The sequence below is a fragment of the Pinus tabuliformis genome, chromosome Q, assembly GCF_031772625.1.
Source record: "Pinus tabuliformis cultivar Carrire ecotype Pingquan chromosome Q, CPIR1, whole genome shotgun sequence".
Classification (NCBI taxonomy): Eukaryota; Viridiplantae; Streptophyta; class Pinopsida; order Pinales; family Pinaceae; genus Pinus; species Pinus tabuliformis.
This window is the reverse complement of record NC_142296.1, coordinates 136705819-136719405: the sequence shown is the minus strand read 5'-3', so window position 1 is coordinate 136719405 and position 13587 is coordinate 136705819. Positions and strand designations below refer to the sequence as shown.

Here is a 13587-nt window from a genome sequence, read left to right as displayed (position 1 = left end):
CAAAGGATGAAGAACTGATATGAGGAGGGCTACTTGGTTTCTAAACGCCACTAGGAATAGAAGAAACAGAAGATGAGAAACTGATATGAGGAGGACTACTTGGCCTCTATAAACCACTAACAAATGAACTCCAATTTGGAAGAGCTAAACTAGCTTTATATTTCAGCAGGACTTCAAAAGGATCAAGTTCTTTCAGTTTATCTAAAGCTTCTCTCTCTAACAGTAGCTCAGAGGTAACAACTTCCCAAAATTCTTCTTTGTCTTTTTCTGATACTAGGGCTAAGGTATCAATTCCTCTCCTTTGCAAGTCTAAGATAATACCAATGAGTTCCTCTTCATTTTCTAATCTAAACAATACTTCATGAGTTTTATAATCAACTTTTTTGTCTTCAAGACTTCTTGGGAATTCAGAGAGCAAAGATTTTGAATGAGATGGAGTACCTGATATTTCTAAAAATCTTTGACTTGGTCGTGAAGCAGTGTTAGGGTTGTCTCCAATGGTAGGTGGATTGGGATCAGGATTACTCTGTGTGTATCTCCTTATCGAAGCCACCTTTAAAAATTTGAAAATATATGGAGTCACCAAGGTAGATTGCAGCCTCAAAAAGTTATCTGAGATCCTACTACCTTCAGAAGTTCAGCTTCTTGATTTTAGGAATGAGTAATATTCAGACTCCCAACAGACGCACCAAACCTTTGGTATTGAATTATTTTGTTTCTTTTGGATATTAAGAGGAACTCATTGGTATTATCTTAGACTTGCAAAGGAGAAGAATTGATACCTAAGTGCTAGTATCATAAGAAGAAAAAGAAGAATTTTGGGAAGTTGTCACCTTTGAGCTACTGTTAGAGAGAGAAGCTTTAGATAAATTGAAATAACTTGACCCTTTTGAAGTCCTGCTGAAATCTAAAGTTGTTTTACCTCTTCCAAATTGGAGTTCATTTGTTAGTGGTTTACAGAGGCCAAGTAGTTCCCCTTATATCAGTTCCTCATCTTCTGTTTCTGCTATTCCTAGTGGCTTTTAGAAACCAAGCAACCCTTCTCATATTAGTTCTTCATCCTCTATCCCTTTTATTCCTGTAACTATTGTTCCTCCTTTAATCATGGTTGCACCTGCTAGGTATACTCCACTCGTGCTCCCTGCTTTTTTGCATGACCTGCCTAGTAAATATGCTGCTAGGATCCCTACCTGGGGTAGTGATGAAGAAATTACAGCCAAGGAACATGTAGATAGGTTCAATGATTTTGTTGATAGAGAAGAAGTCAATGATGAGGATGTCAAATTAAGACTGTTTGCACAAATCTTCATTGGTGAAGTTAGAAAATGGTTTAAATCTCTTACACCAAGAAGCATTCGAGATTGGGTAGAATTTGAAGATAGTTTTCTAAGGAAATGGGGAAATAGAAGTAATCCAGTTCATGCACTCACTGAATATAACAACCTTAGAAAATCATCTGATGAGACTATCTAAAAGTTTTCAAAAAGATTCAATAAAGTGTTTAACTCAATTTCATCTCGTTTGAAACTTCCAGAAGCCTTAGCACAAATGAGATATGCTGAAGCATTTGATTATGAATTTTCTCTTTTGCTAAGAGAAAGATAATCTCCTACACTTGCTGATATGCAGAATGATGCAGTAAAGGTAGAGGTAAACATGATAGCTGCCAAAAAATCAAAAATGGGAAAAGTTAAATTGAAAGAAGAAGAGAAACCTTCCTCTTCAACTCCTGGAGATAAATTAGAACCAATGATGAAAACAATGGAGAAGTCGATGGATAGGTTAGCTCTTGGAAACACCTCTACTCCCCCTGTGCAACACGAAACTCAATTTAGAAACCCTCAATTCAGGAGACCTGAAAACCAACAAAGACTAAGAGAAAATAGAAATCAGCAGCCTGATCCTCTAGTGAGACCTACTTTTCAACAAAATTTGGTTGATGAAGAAGATGATCCTGAAATTCTTGAAGAATCTATCCATTGTATTGATGAAGAGATGTTAGGAATTTTCTTGACTAAAGAAGAAAATGATGAGTCCGGTTTGACTAATCAAGGGGAAGAGCCTTCGGATTATTTAAAAGGGTATCAACATGCTATCTTTGAAATGCAAAAACAATACAATCTTAGAAACAGAAATGTGCCAATTATTGAAAGCAAAGCACAACCAAAGAAAGATGCTTCAAAGGTTGTTGAAGCCAAGAAAAATACCCCAAAGATTATTGAAGGTAAGGAAGGCTCTCCACTTGGTAAAAAGGACACTCAACTCCCTCCTCCTATCAAAGAAGATGAAAAGTCTATTTATGTTTTCAACCTTGAGAATGAAATTTCAAAGATTAAAATATCAGTCCCTTTTAGTGAGATTCTCAAGGTAGATAAATACATAATCAAGATTGTAGAGATGTTAAATTCACAACCAGGAGCTGCTGATATCTTAAATGTCCAAAAAGATAATGCTACTATATATTTGGGTCCAAGGTTAGAAGATGATCAAAATGAAGAGTTTCCTGCTTTCTATGTAAGCATTAGTATTCATGAAATGACCTTACATAATGCTATGTTGGATTCGGGGGCTTCTCATAATCTCATGCCCAAAGTAATTATGGAGAGGTTAGGATTACAAGTAACAAGACCATATAAGGATTTATTCTCTTTTGATTCAAAAAGAGTCCAATGTATTGGTTTAATCAAAGATGTTGTTGTTGGTATAACACAAATCCTAGCAAAGACAATTGCTATGGACATTGTTGTGGCTGATATTCTGCCAAAGTTTGGGATGTTGCTATCAAGATCATGGGCAGCAAAAGTCAAAGGCACAATGCAGATAGACCTCACCTATGCCACCATTCCTATTTTTTGGTGAACAAAGGAGATTGTATCAGGAGACTAGAATCGCTTATATGGTAAGCAAAAAAGATAAACATCAAAATTGTCCTATTTATTCATTTGATAATGAACTTGGATTTATTATTCTTTTTAATGAGTCAGTTGATAGTGGACTGAAAGAGATGAAAATAGAAAATCAACACTCAGAAAATGGCAAAGAGATGAAGGGATGGTGGTCTTTGTACTTTGATGGATCAGCATGAAAAGAAGGGGTAGGAGTTGGAATTTGGATCACAAGTCCAAGTGATGAGAGTAAGTTTTACTCTTACAAACTGAATTTTATTGCACAAATAATATGGCTGAATACGAATCTCTGATTTTGGGCCTAGAAATTTTGGTAAGAATGAAGGCTAAGAATATTTCCGTTTTCGGAGATTCTGAATTGGTTGTTAGACAAGTTGAGGGTGTCTATCAAACAAAGGATGTAAGAATGAGAGGATACAGAAATATACTTTTAGATATGTTGGAAAATGTTCAAGCATATTCTTTCACTATCAAAACTAAAGACCAAAATTCCATTGCTGATTCTCTTGCTGTTTTGACAAGTCTGTTTGTCATTCCTATTCATTCTTCTGAGAAATATGAGGTTGAAGTTCGTCATATACTAGCTATACCAAATAATATCACCAAGTGGCAGGCTTTTGAAGATGATCAACAGGTAAAGAATTTTATTGAACTGAAAGAATAATTTGAAAGTACTCAAGTAGATCAGCAAAACATGCTTGTTGATTCTAAAGAAAATTCTAAAGTCTTACAATAAAAAAATAATTCAATACCAAAGGGTCTTATTCCTCTTGAAAAGTTGTTCGATTAGAATGATGTGTTCAAATCGCCAAAGATACAAGCTGATGAAGAGGAAATAGAAAGCTGTAATCTGGGTACATCAACTTTACCTAAGATGATCAAAATTTCAAAGTTTCTTTTAGCTGATATGGTATTCAAATATATTGAGATGATGAAAAGGTTTGTTGATGTTTTTGCTTGGAGTTATGCTGACTTAAAACAATATGATCCTTCCATTATTCAGCATACTATTCTGTTGTGGTCACCAACAACCCCCCTCTTTGTTTGATATTAGTAATAACATCAAGCAAAGGGGGACCCTTAACCAAAAAATCCAAAAAAAAAAAAAAAAAAATTGTTTAAAAAATCTTTTGTATTAACTCCCTAAGAGCTATATCGCGTCGCAAAGGTAGAGAGAAGCGTTTTTCCAAAACGCATAAATACACTGAAAAAGAGCGACGCAAGAACCCATCGCATCGCGTGCATTAAAAGCGCTCAAAAAGAGAAAACCTAAGGAATCGTCGACGACCGATATGCGACGTCGCGCGTCGCAATGTCGCATAAGCAGCACAGAGTGATAAAGCGAAAATTTTGCGATCTTGTGATCTGCGATCATACAAAACTGCGATCTGTGATATTGGCAATTTGCGATAACATTTAATGATGTCGCAGTCCTCGCTACTGCGATTCCAATTGGAGAAAGGACTCATCGCAAGAATTCTCCGACATAAACGATAAACCCAAAATTGAGCACGCACCTTAAGGGAAATTAATGATCGCATGCTTCAGTATCCAAGAATGATTGTATCGCGTTTTTCGAAGAGTAAAATCATGATGAGTGTCAGAATTACGCATTCATTAGAACTTAATGCTTTCATGTCAATCTTTTCGTCATTTCTCTTCTTCTTTGCATAAACTGCAAGACATGTAACTGATATAAATCTATATGCAGGAAACATCCAAGGAAAAGAGGAAAGCGCCAATGGGGTAACAGAGAGAAGATGCCTCCGCAAATGGATGCCGCATGCAGCAGGACCGCGGATTCCAGAGTATCACCCAACAGGCGCTGATGAAAATAGACTATCTAAGACTCAGATTCAAAGGCACACAAAAGAAGCGTTTTTGCAAAAGATCTTGAAGCTCAGACTGGGTAAAGCAAAAAGAGAAACGCAAAAGAAGGAGGACGCTCCAGAAAAGCCTGGAACAAAGAACGAAAGCGATTCTCGATACAGGGGGTTGTCCATACAGCGTGACTCCTAACTCATTGAGTCATTCGCACAACCGGAAACCGAAATAGCAACAGCAAAATCAGTTCGAAAGGAACCTGGGTTGTACTAAGTGTACGCACAGCGAACACACCCAGCTAGAGAAAGGTTTTCGAAAATATCTTCTAGTCTGTCAGAAAGAGGTGCCAGCTCTTGTTGTTCCTAATTATCAAGCTCGAACAAAAGGAAAGGACAACCAGCCGACTCTTTCACGGCGAACAGCGCATTTCTTACAGCACTAAGGAGCAGATACAGAAACGGTTAGAAATTAGATTTGATTTTTAGAAATAAATTTGCTTTTAGTAAAAGGGCGGTCATTTGAAGCCATTCCCTAAATTTGTGTAATTAAGATTAATTAGTTAGTAGTATTTAACCCTTCTCATGGCATCTGGAGAAGGGTCCGGAAATCTGTCAAAAAACTTGTCCTCAGAACATGCACTTTTGCACCCTCGAAGGGGGTTTTTGATGAATGGATGGATCGATATTTATTTATGTTTGCATTTTAATGTTTGTTACTGATGTTTCACTTCTGTACTCTTAGCAGATATTAGAACAAGTAGAAATAAATCGTTGTTGCTTGAAGTTTATTAGTGAAATCAGTCATAAATGGTACTTTTATCTCTTGACTAATTTCTGCTTATATTCCTAAAGTGATATGCAGCTGAGTTCTTTATATGTTGATGTATGAATGTGTGTATTACCATTTGGCACTTCTGTACGGTGGAGTCATTTATTTGTGCTTGACATATGAATAACTAATTATGCGATATGCTGTTCACAACTGTTTTGCCTAACTATTTATGCAAAATGGTTTATCTTAATGGATTTCTATTCTTATGATAGCTGAATGATCTTTATTACCAGCTATTGTTCGAAATCTTTTTAGATTGCATAATAGAAGAAAAATACCCCGGGTTAGTGTAGATTAGATGTATTGTTTGTCATTAGATTACAATAGCATAGAGTTAGTTTAGAAGTTAGAATTAAATTAGCTTAAATACCCCTAGATCAATACCATCAAACTCTACACACACACACACCCCTCACATTGGGAAACTGGTCCCATTACCCCCAGTCGGACCCGCTACACCAAACGGGCACGGAGCCGCCAACTAGGTTCCCGACCGGGTGGGTATCCCCCTTGTTGTTGACCCGATTTCGGGGCCCTCAACATATTTGGCGCTAGAATGAGGGCACGAGCTATGAATGGCGCATAAATCAAATCCTAAATACCATTCTGAGAGCAAATCACCCTCACCAACTCCCCCGACTTCTCCGGTACGATTAAACTCGGAGCTAGAAGTCGCTCGGGCATCCACCGCTGCTACACACCTTAATATATCAGACCAACTTATCATTGATCCCCCTGAACTTCAAACTTTGATTCGTAAACTCCAGGGATTCTCTATTTTTACTCAGAGGTCTGATAAATCTAAAGGCAACGTGACTTCGCAGTACAATCCTGCTCATCCCCTGACCAGATTGAAGAGTGAAAAGTTTGGCATCCAGCCAACTGAAATCCCTCTCCCCACTAGGAAAAGAGAAAGGAAAGCACTTCGAGAGTCTGACAGAGAGACTCTTTCATCTACCTCGTCCATTTCAACTCCCTCACCGCGAAGTAAGGCACCCACATCTTCACCCCAGATCACTCATCCATCTTCCGCAACCCTTCCTCCGCGATCATCGAAGATCATAATATCTCCATCTTCTCAGCATCAGAGATCATCTTCTGCACTTCCATTGACTAGCAGCTCAACGATGGCCCAGTCTCCATGGAACAACCCTGGGGCGGTCTTAATGCCTCCACCCCTGAGCCCTATACCAGCCCATCCTGAGAAATGGTTGCCTAAATTCAATCCAGAAGCAGGCATGCTAGCCGAAGAACATATCAATAATTTCATGCTTTCTGTTAATCTCAACGGAGTTACTAACGAAGACGCTGTTGTCTGGCTTTTCCCTTATACGATGCAAGGAACAACCGGGTCGTGGTACTTTTCGTTACCTTCCGGATCCATCACAAGCTGGGACATTTTTCAAAGTTAGTTCCTCACCAAGTTTGGTGATGACAGATCCATGGCGACATTGATCAATGACCTATCTAATCTTAAGGCTGAGGCTAGAGAACCCATTAAATATTTTAACTTACGGTTCAATAAGATCCTCAACAAAATCCCCGCTGCTTCACAACCCAGCGAGGAAGTAAGATGTGAATGGTACATCACGGCCTTACCATCTAACTTGGCTATCTTCGTAGATAGGGCAAGCAAGACAACCTTAGTTGAAAACTTAACGGAGGCGTTAGCAGTTGAAAAATGCGTCGTAGCCCTTGAAAAGAGATCTGCAATTGAAGAACGTAAATCTAAGAAGATCTCTTTCAAAGAAGACACCAAGAAGAAGCAAACGAAAGATCCTTTCGATATGGAAGGATTACAAAAAGTATTAAAGGCCATGTCCAATGAGATGATTGATATAAGGAAACAAGTAGCAGAAACGTCTTCAAGAAAGCCTTTCAGAACTTTTAAAAGAAACCCTCCCATGGAGACGAAGCCACCCAACGCTGTCTCAAACGTTGAATCTGAAGAAGAAGAAGAAGAGAATACCATCGAAGCACAGACCGACGATGAAGAAGTGGTGGAAATACAAGGAATGTGGGATTTCATCCTCCCACAAGAAGAGGATCAAGAAGCATTTCCGGTTAGCACGAGAAGAAAAAATCAACTTGATCCTCCCCAAACTACCCCAAAACAAAAGGGCGCAAGCCCTGCAACAAAAGATAAGGTCGCAACAAAAAAGACAACTGCTAAAGCGACCCAGTTTAGCCCAGTCCAATCTGATCAAGCACCTTCATCAAGAACACTGATAGTGTCGGATGAAATGGAGTATAACATCATTGATGACATGAAGAAGACTAGGGCTAACATCACTCTTTATGAATTGAGTAAATTGAAACACCAGCAGAAAATAATGATGAAAGAATTACATGCTGTGCCTACTACATCTTTTCCTACAGCTGTAGCTTCCCACAATCTGGGAAGGCCTCCAACCAACGCGATCAATAAGATTGATCCAAATGACATCGCCTTGATTGGAGGAAGATCAAGATCCCATACTCCTCCTTTTCTTCTCACATATGAAATCTTCAATAAAAACGTGCACAATTGCTTGGTCGATTCTGGTGCTTCAACGAATATTTTACCCAGGTCAATATGTGCCAAATTGAATGTGCAACCTCAAAAATCCGCAGTACGTATAGTTCAACTTGATCGATCCCAAGTCGAAGTGATTGGTGAACTTAATCAGGTGACCATAAGATTTTCGTCTAACCCAAAAGTGTGTCAGGTTATCGACATTCTAATAGCTGATATCCCTGAGTTTTATGGTTTGATTCTTAGCAGGGATTGGTCAGAGAAACTCCACGGATATTTCTCAACCGACTGGTCACACATGTGGTTACCATACAATGGTAAACCAAATCAGATAAAGGTTGAACGAGAGTTGCACCAAAAATACATAGTGACAGAACTGGAAGGAGAAAATGAAGCCATAACATACAATAGCAGCATTGTAGGCAATTACGCAGTAGATTCTTTCCTTGGAAATTTCAATGCTCATATTTCACCTTACTTAGAGAATTCAGTTTTATCCCAAGTTGAAAATTTCTCCCAAACTGATGACTCAAAATGTTTTAGTTTTTTAGATAATTCTGTAAATACATATTTATTTTGGAAATTATATTTTGACGGGTCTAAATCCAATGAAGGAGCAGGAGCAGGATGCGTTCTGATTAGCCCGGACGGGAACAAGATTATGCTCACATGCAGACTTGAGTTCGTTTGCACGAACAACACAACAGAGTACGAAGCCTTGGTTCAAGGCCTATACAAAGCAATCGGATTGAACGTTAAGTATCTTCAAGTCTTTGGAGATTCTGAGATCGTCATAAAATAGGTACGTAACACCATACATTGCCTGTCAAGTCATTTAAAGCACTATCAATCGTTAGTTCAAGATCTCACTGCACATTTCATAGCATTCAACATCTCGTCAATTCCAAGAATTCAAAACACGAGCGCAGACCTGTTAGCTAACGTAGCCTCTAGACTTATTCCTGCCGAAGATTTTAGTCCTGATAGGTTTTCAATAGAATTAATCTTTAAACCATCCATCCCTGACAACATCACCAATTGGAGAGTATTCAACGACGATCCTGACATCGTAAATTTCCTTACTTCTGAAGGATCCTACTCGAACCAGATAATCGACGAAGACTGTCATGATCACCAAATACAACAAAGTAGCACTGACAATGCTATACCGAAATCAGTGGTCAAGTTAGAAGATTTATATGATTTGAAAAGTCGGTTTAAAAGGTCTGCCAATGCTAAACTTTACAGTTCTACCCTGAACTATGAATTAGTAAACCTAGGGACCGATCAGAAGCCACAAAACGTTAACCTAGGCCACGGCCTAGCCCCTGAAGAGAAGTCAGCATATATCCGTCTTCTGAGACAGTACAAAAACGTTTTTGCCTAGAATTACGATGAGCTGAAGACTTACAACACCTCTATCATTCAACATACTATCCCTATGATTGACAACGAAAAACCTGTCCAGCAGAAGCTCAGAAAAATACACCCTAACTTATAAAATCAGATAAAAACTGAGCTTAATAAGTTGTTGAGAGCCAGAATAATTTTCCCCGTCAGGCATTCCAAATGGGTATCCAATATGGTACCCGTTAGGAAGAAAAACAGAGACATTAGAATCTGTATCGATTTCTAAAATCTCAACAAAGCCTGTCAGAAAGATAAATTTCCCCTCCCACCTATGGAACAAATATTACAGGGAGTAGCAGGCTCAGAATTAATGTCTTTCCTGGATGGATTTTCAGGATACAATCAAGTACTGGTGCATCCCGATGATCAGTTAAAGACTACGTTCCGAACCAAATGGGGCACTTATGCATATCGGAAGATGCCATTTGGTCTGATCAATGTCGGAGCTACCTTTCAGAGAGCCATGGACATCGCGTTTAAAGGGTTAGTCAATAAATCGGTAGTGATTTACCTGGACGATATAACAGTGTACTCCAAGAATCGACGCGACCACCTCAAAGATTTGAAGCAAATCTTTCAAAGATGTTTAAGGTATGGGATCTCACTTAACCCGAAGAAATCTTTTTCGCATTAAGTGAAGGGAAATTGCTAGGATTCATAGTGTCAAAATCTGGTATTCACATTGAACCTGACAGAATCAAAGAAATTTCCGAGATATCCATGCCCCATAACAAAAAGACCATGCAATCCTTCCTTGGACAGATCAATTTTGTCAAAAGATTTGTCCAGGATTTTTCACGTATTATTTCTCCCTTACAAAATATGATAAAAAAGAATTCAAATTTCAAATGGGGTCTAGATGAGCATGAAGCATTCAACTTAATCAAACAAGCTATCATCAACGCTCCATCTTTAGCAACCCCAAATTTTTCAGAACCTTTTGTCTTATACACGTTTGCCTCAGAGAAATCTTATGCTGCGATTTTAACTCAAGCGAATTAAGAAAAGGCAGAAGCTCCAATCGCATTCTTTAGCTCGAACTTACAAGGTGCTGAACTTAATTACTCAGACGTAGAGAAACAGGCATATGCCTTTTTTAAAGCGATCAAATATTTCAGACCTTTCTTGCTAAAAGCCCATACCAAAGTCATAGTACCGTTCCCAGTGGTAAGAAACCTCCTGATACAGAAGGACGTGGGCGAAAAGAGAGCGAATTGGATCACCACCTTACAAGAGTACGATCTTGAGATCAAACCAGCACACATCGTGAGAGGTCAAGGCTTCTGCAAGATGTTAGCTGGAGCATCGCAAATTCCTGAGAACTCGTCTGAAGAGGTACACACGTATGAGGTAAGCCTAAACGACGCAGGATCATTATATGCTGACACCATTTATTTTCTTAAGAACGGGTATGCTCCATTTCACCTGGATCACACCAAGAAGAGAGCCCTGAGATTGAAAGCTAAACAATACCAGCTCATAAATGATGTTCTGTTTAAAAGAAATTACGATTCTGTGCTTCTTAGATGTCTTGAGAAAACTGAAGCAGAAAAGGTTTTGCAGGAACTTCACGATGGACCAGTAGGTGGACACTATGCTGGAGAAGCCACCGCCCATAAAATCTTGCGTGCAGGATATTACTGGCCCACGCTGTTCAAAGACTCATACAATTACGTAAGGAAATGCCAAGTCTGCCATACTGCTGCAGGGAAACAAAAGAAGTCATCCATGCCACTGCAGCCGGTTAACATTGAGCAACCGTTCAGTCAATGGGGCCTGGACATAATAGGTGAGATCGTTCCTCACTCCTCTAAATAGCATAGGTATATCCTCACGGCAACTGACTATTTTACCAAATGGGTAGAAACAGTTCCTCTCAAGACAGCTAATTCTGAAAACATTATTAAATTCATAGATCAGTTTATCATCACTAGGTTTGGATTGCCAACGGCCTTAATGTTTGATAATGCATCATATTTTTCTGGAAATGCAATGACTGAGTTTGCGCTCAAAAGAGGGTTCAAACTGAAGTATTCTGCCAACTACTATCCGCAAGGTAACGGGTTGGCCGAATCAACAAACAAGAACCTAATCAGGATTATTAAAAAGACAGCCGACCAAACCCAAAAGAATTGGCACAAAGCGCTGGTAAATGCCTTATGGGCAGATAGAATTACAAAGAAAGCTTCTATCGGCACTTCTCCCTTTAATTTAGTTTATGGGAGAGAAGCGGTTCTTCCTACTCACTTAGTCATCCCCTCTTTGTCCTTAGTTCAACACATCGATGAAGTACCTACTTCTTCCTTACAATTAAGACAAATGGAAATAACTAAACTAGAAGAACAACGAGAACAAGCTAGGAAAACCCATGCTCATCACCAAGCGCTAATAAAATCCTCTTTTGACTCAAACATAATGACCAGAAAAAACTTTCAGATGGGAGATTTAGTTTTAAAATGGGATAAGGCTCATGAAGAAAAGGGCAAACATACGAAATTCCAGAAGCTGTGGCTTGGTCCTTTTCAGATTGTAGAGGTCATAGGCCCATCGACTTTTGTGTTGCAGGATTTAACAGGCAGGAGAGATTCTCTGCCTGTGAATGGACAAATTCTCAAAATGTATTTTCCATAGAAGAGAATTCTTCTAATTTTTGTAGGATAGATTGAAATTTTAGTTTTTATTTTGTTCTGTTTTTCTCTTTTTTATGAATAAAACCGGTTGTAAATGATCATTTAAAAGAATTCATGAAAGAGCGCGCCAATTCTCTATCAGATTTTGATTTCTCTTGTACAAATAGCAAAATTTTTGAAAAATCTGAATTTTATTATTGACAAATAGAGTTAACTTCACCTTGATTACGATGCTAGTTTCAACCTCTAAAAAACTTTGACGAAAGCAACCTTTGGTAAAGAATTGTTTTGTATCAGCATAATGAAAGGTATCATCAATAATAAAATAAGTATTCTCTGCAAAACTGTTGTTTTCAAAAACTCTATTATTGTCGTCCAGAGCTTTCTTAAGGAAAAACAATGACTTCCTCCCTGCTAAAAGGAAATTGCAGCATTCAGAGAAACAATCCAAAGAAAACACTATATCTCAAAGAATAAGAGGTCTCATCACGAGCCGGCTTATCATGATCACAAATATTATAACTTGCTGACTTTGCCGATACTGTCTATCAAAACAGGGCAACGACTTAAAATTGTTGCAATCAAAAGACAAGAGGTCTCATCACGAGCTGGCTTGTTCAGCAAAAGTGTAAATCAAGTGAATGACTGTGTCATAATTTGGCCACCAAACCAAGACATTGTTCTTTAGAGAATTAAAAACGGAAAAGTGTGTCAAAAAAAGATTTTTCTCTGGAATGTTGCGAGTAACCTCAAGCAGGAAAAAGGATCATTGTTGGATAACATGGTAACCATGTCGAGGCTATGGATGCTTGCGGGCAGCAGAGGCTCTACCTACGACAAATGAGCATACTTTTAAGCCAGTACGCAGAGAAGACCTTATTTTATCTTTAATCAAGACCAAGTAATGTCTGGTGCGAATGCAAGAAAAAGCTTGAGGAAGCAAGCAATTGGGATATAAAAAGGTTGAGACAAAGTATCGTTGACGAGGTGAGGGGTAATCTACTCTATCTGTCCATAACAAAATTTAGACATATAAAAAAATTTGTTGTTTCGGAAGTGAACGGTCAATAGAAAAGCAGAGATAACTGGTTCTTCACAGTGAATCACCATTGTTGTGGTCACCAACAACCCCCCTCTTTGTTCGATATTAGTAATAACATCAAGCAAAGGGGGACCCTTAACCAAAAAATCCAAAAAAAAAAAAAAATTGTTTAAAAAATCTTTTGTATTAACTCCTTAAGAGCTATATCGCGTCGCAAAGGTAGAGAGAAGCGTTTTTCCAAAACGCATAAATACACTGAAAAAGAGCGACGCGAGAACCCATCGCATCGCGTGCATTAAAAGCACTCAAAAAGAGAAAACCTAAGGAATCGCCGACGGCCGATATGCGACGTCGCGCGTCGCAATGTCGCATAAGCAGCACAGAGTGATAAAGCGAAAATTTTGCGATCTTGCGATCTGCGATATGCGA

At 38.7% G+C, this 13587-nt stretch overlaps 1 protein-coding gene across 1 annotated transcript; it reads left to right on the top strand.

The window, feature by feature from the left end:
- The first annotated feature begins 3177 nt into the window (after positions 1-3177).
- Positions 3178-3570, top strand: LOC149218631 (uncharacterized). Its single transcript, XM_089386602.1, has one exon. It carries the CDS (start codon positions 3178-3180, stop codon positions 3568-3570), a length of 393 nt encoding a protein of 130 aa, XP_089242728.1.
- Positions 3571-13587: the final 10017 nt, after the last annotated feature.

Bases quoted from the DNA above. Each gene is read 5' to 3' on its own strand.
- LOC149218631 (XM_089386602.1), top strand. From the start codon at position 3,178: ATGGCTGAATACGAATCTCTGATTTTGGGCCTAGAAATTTTGGTAAGA.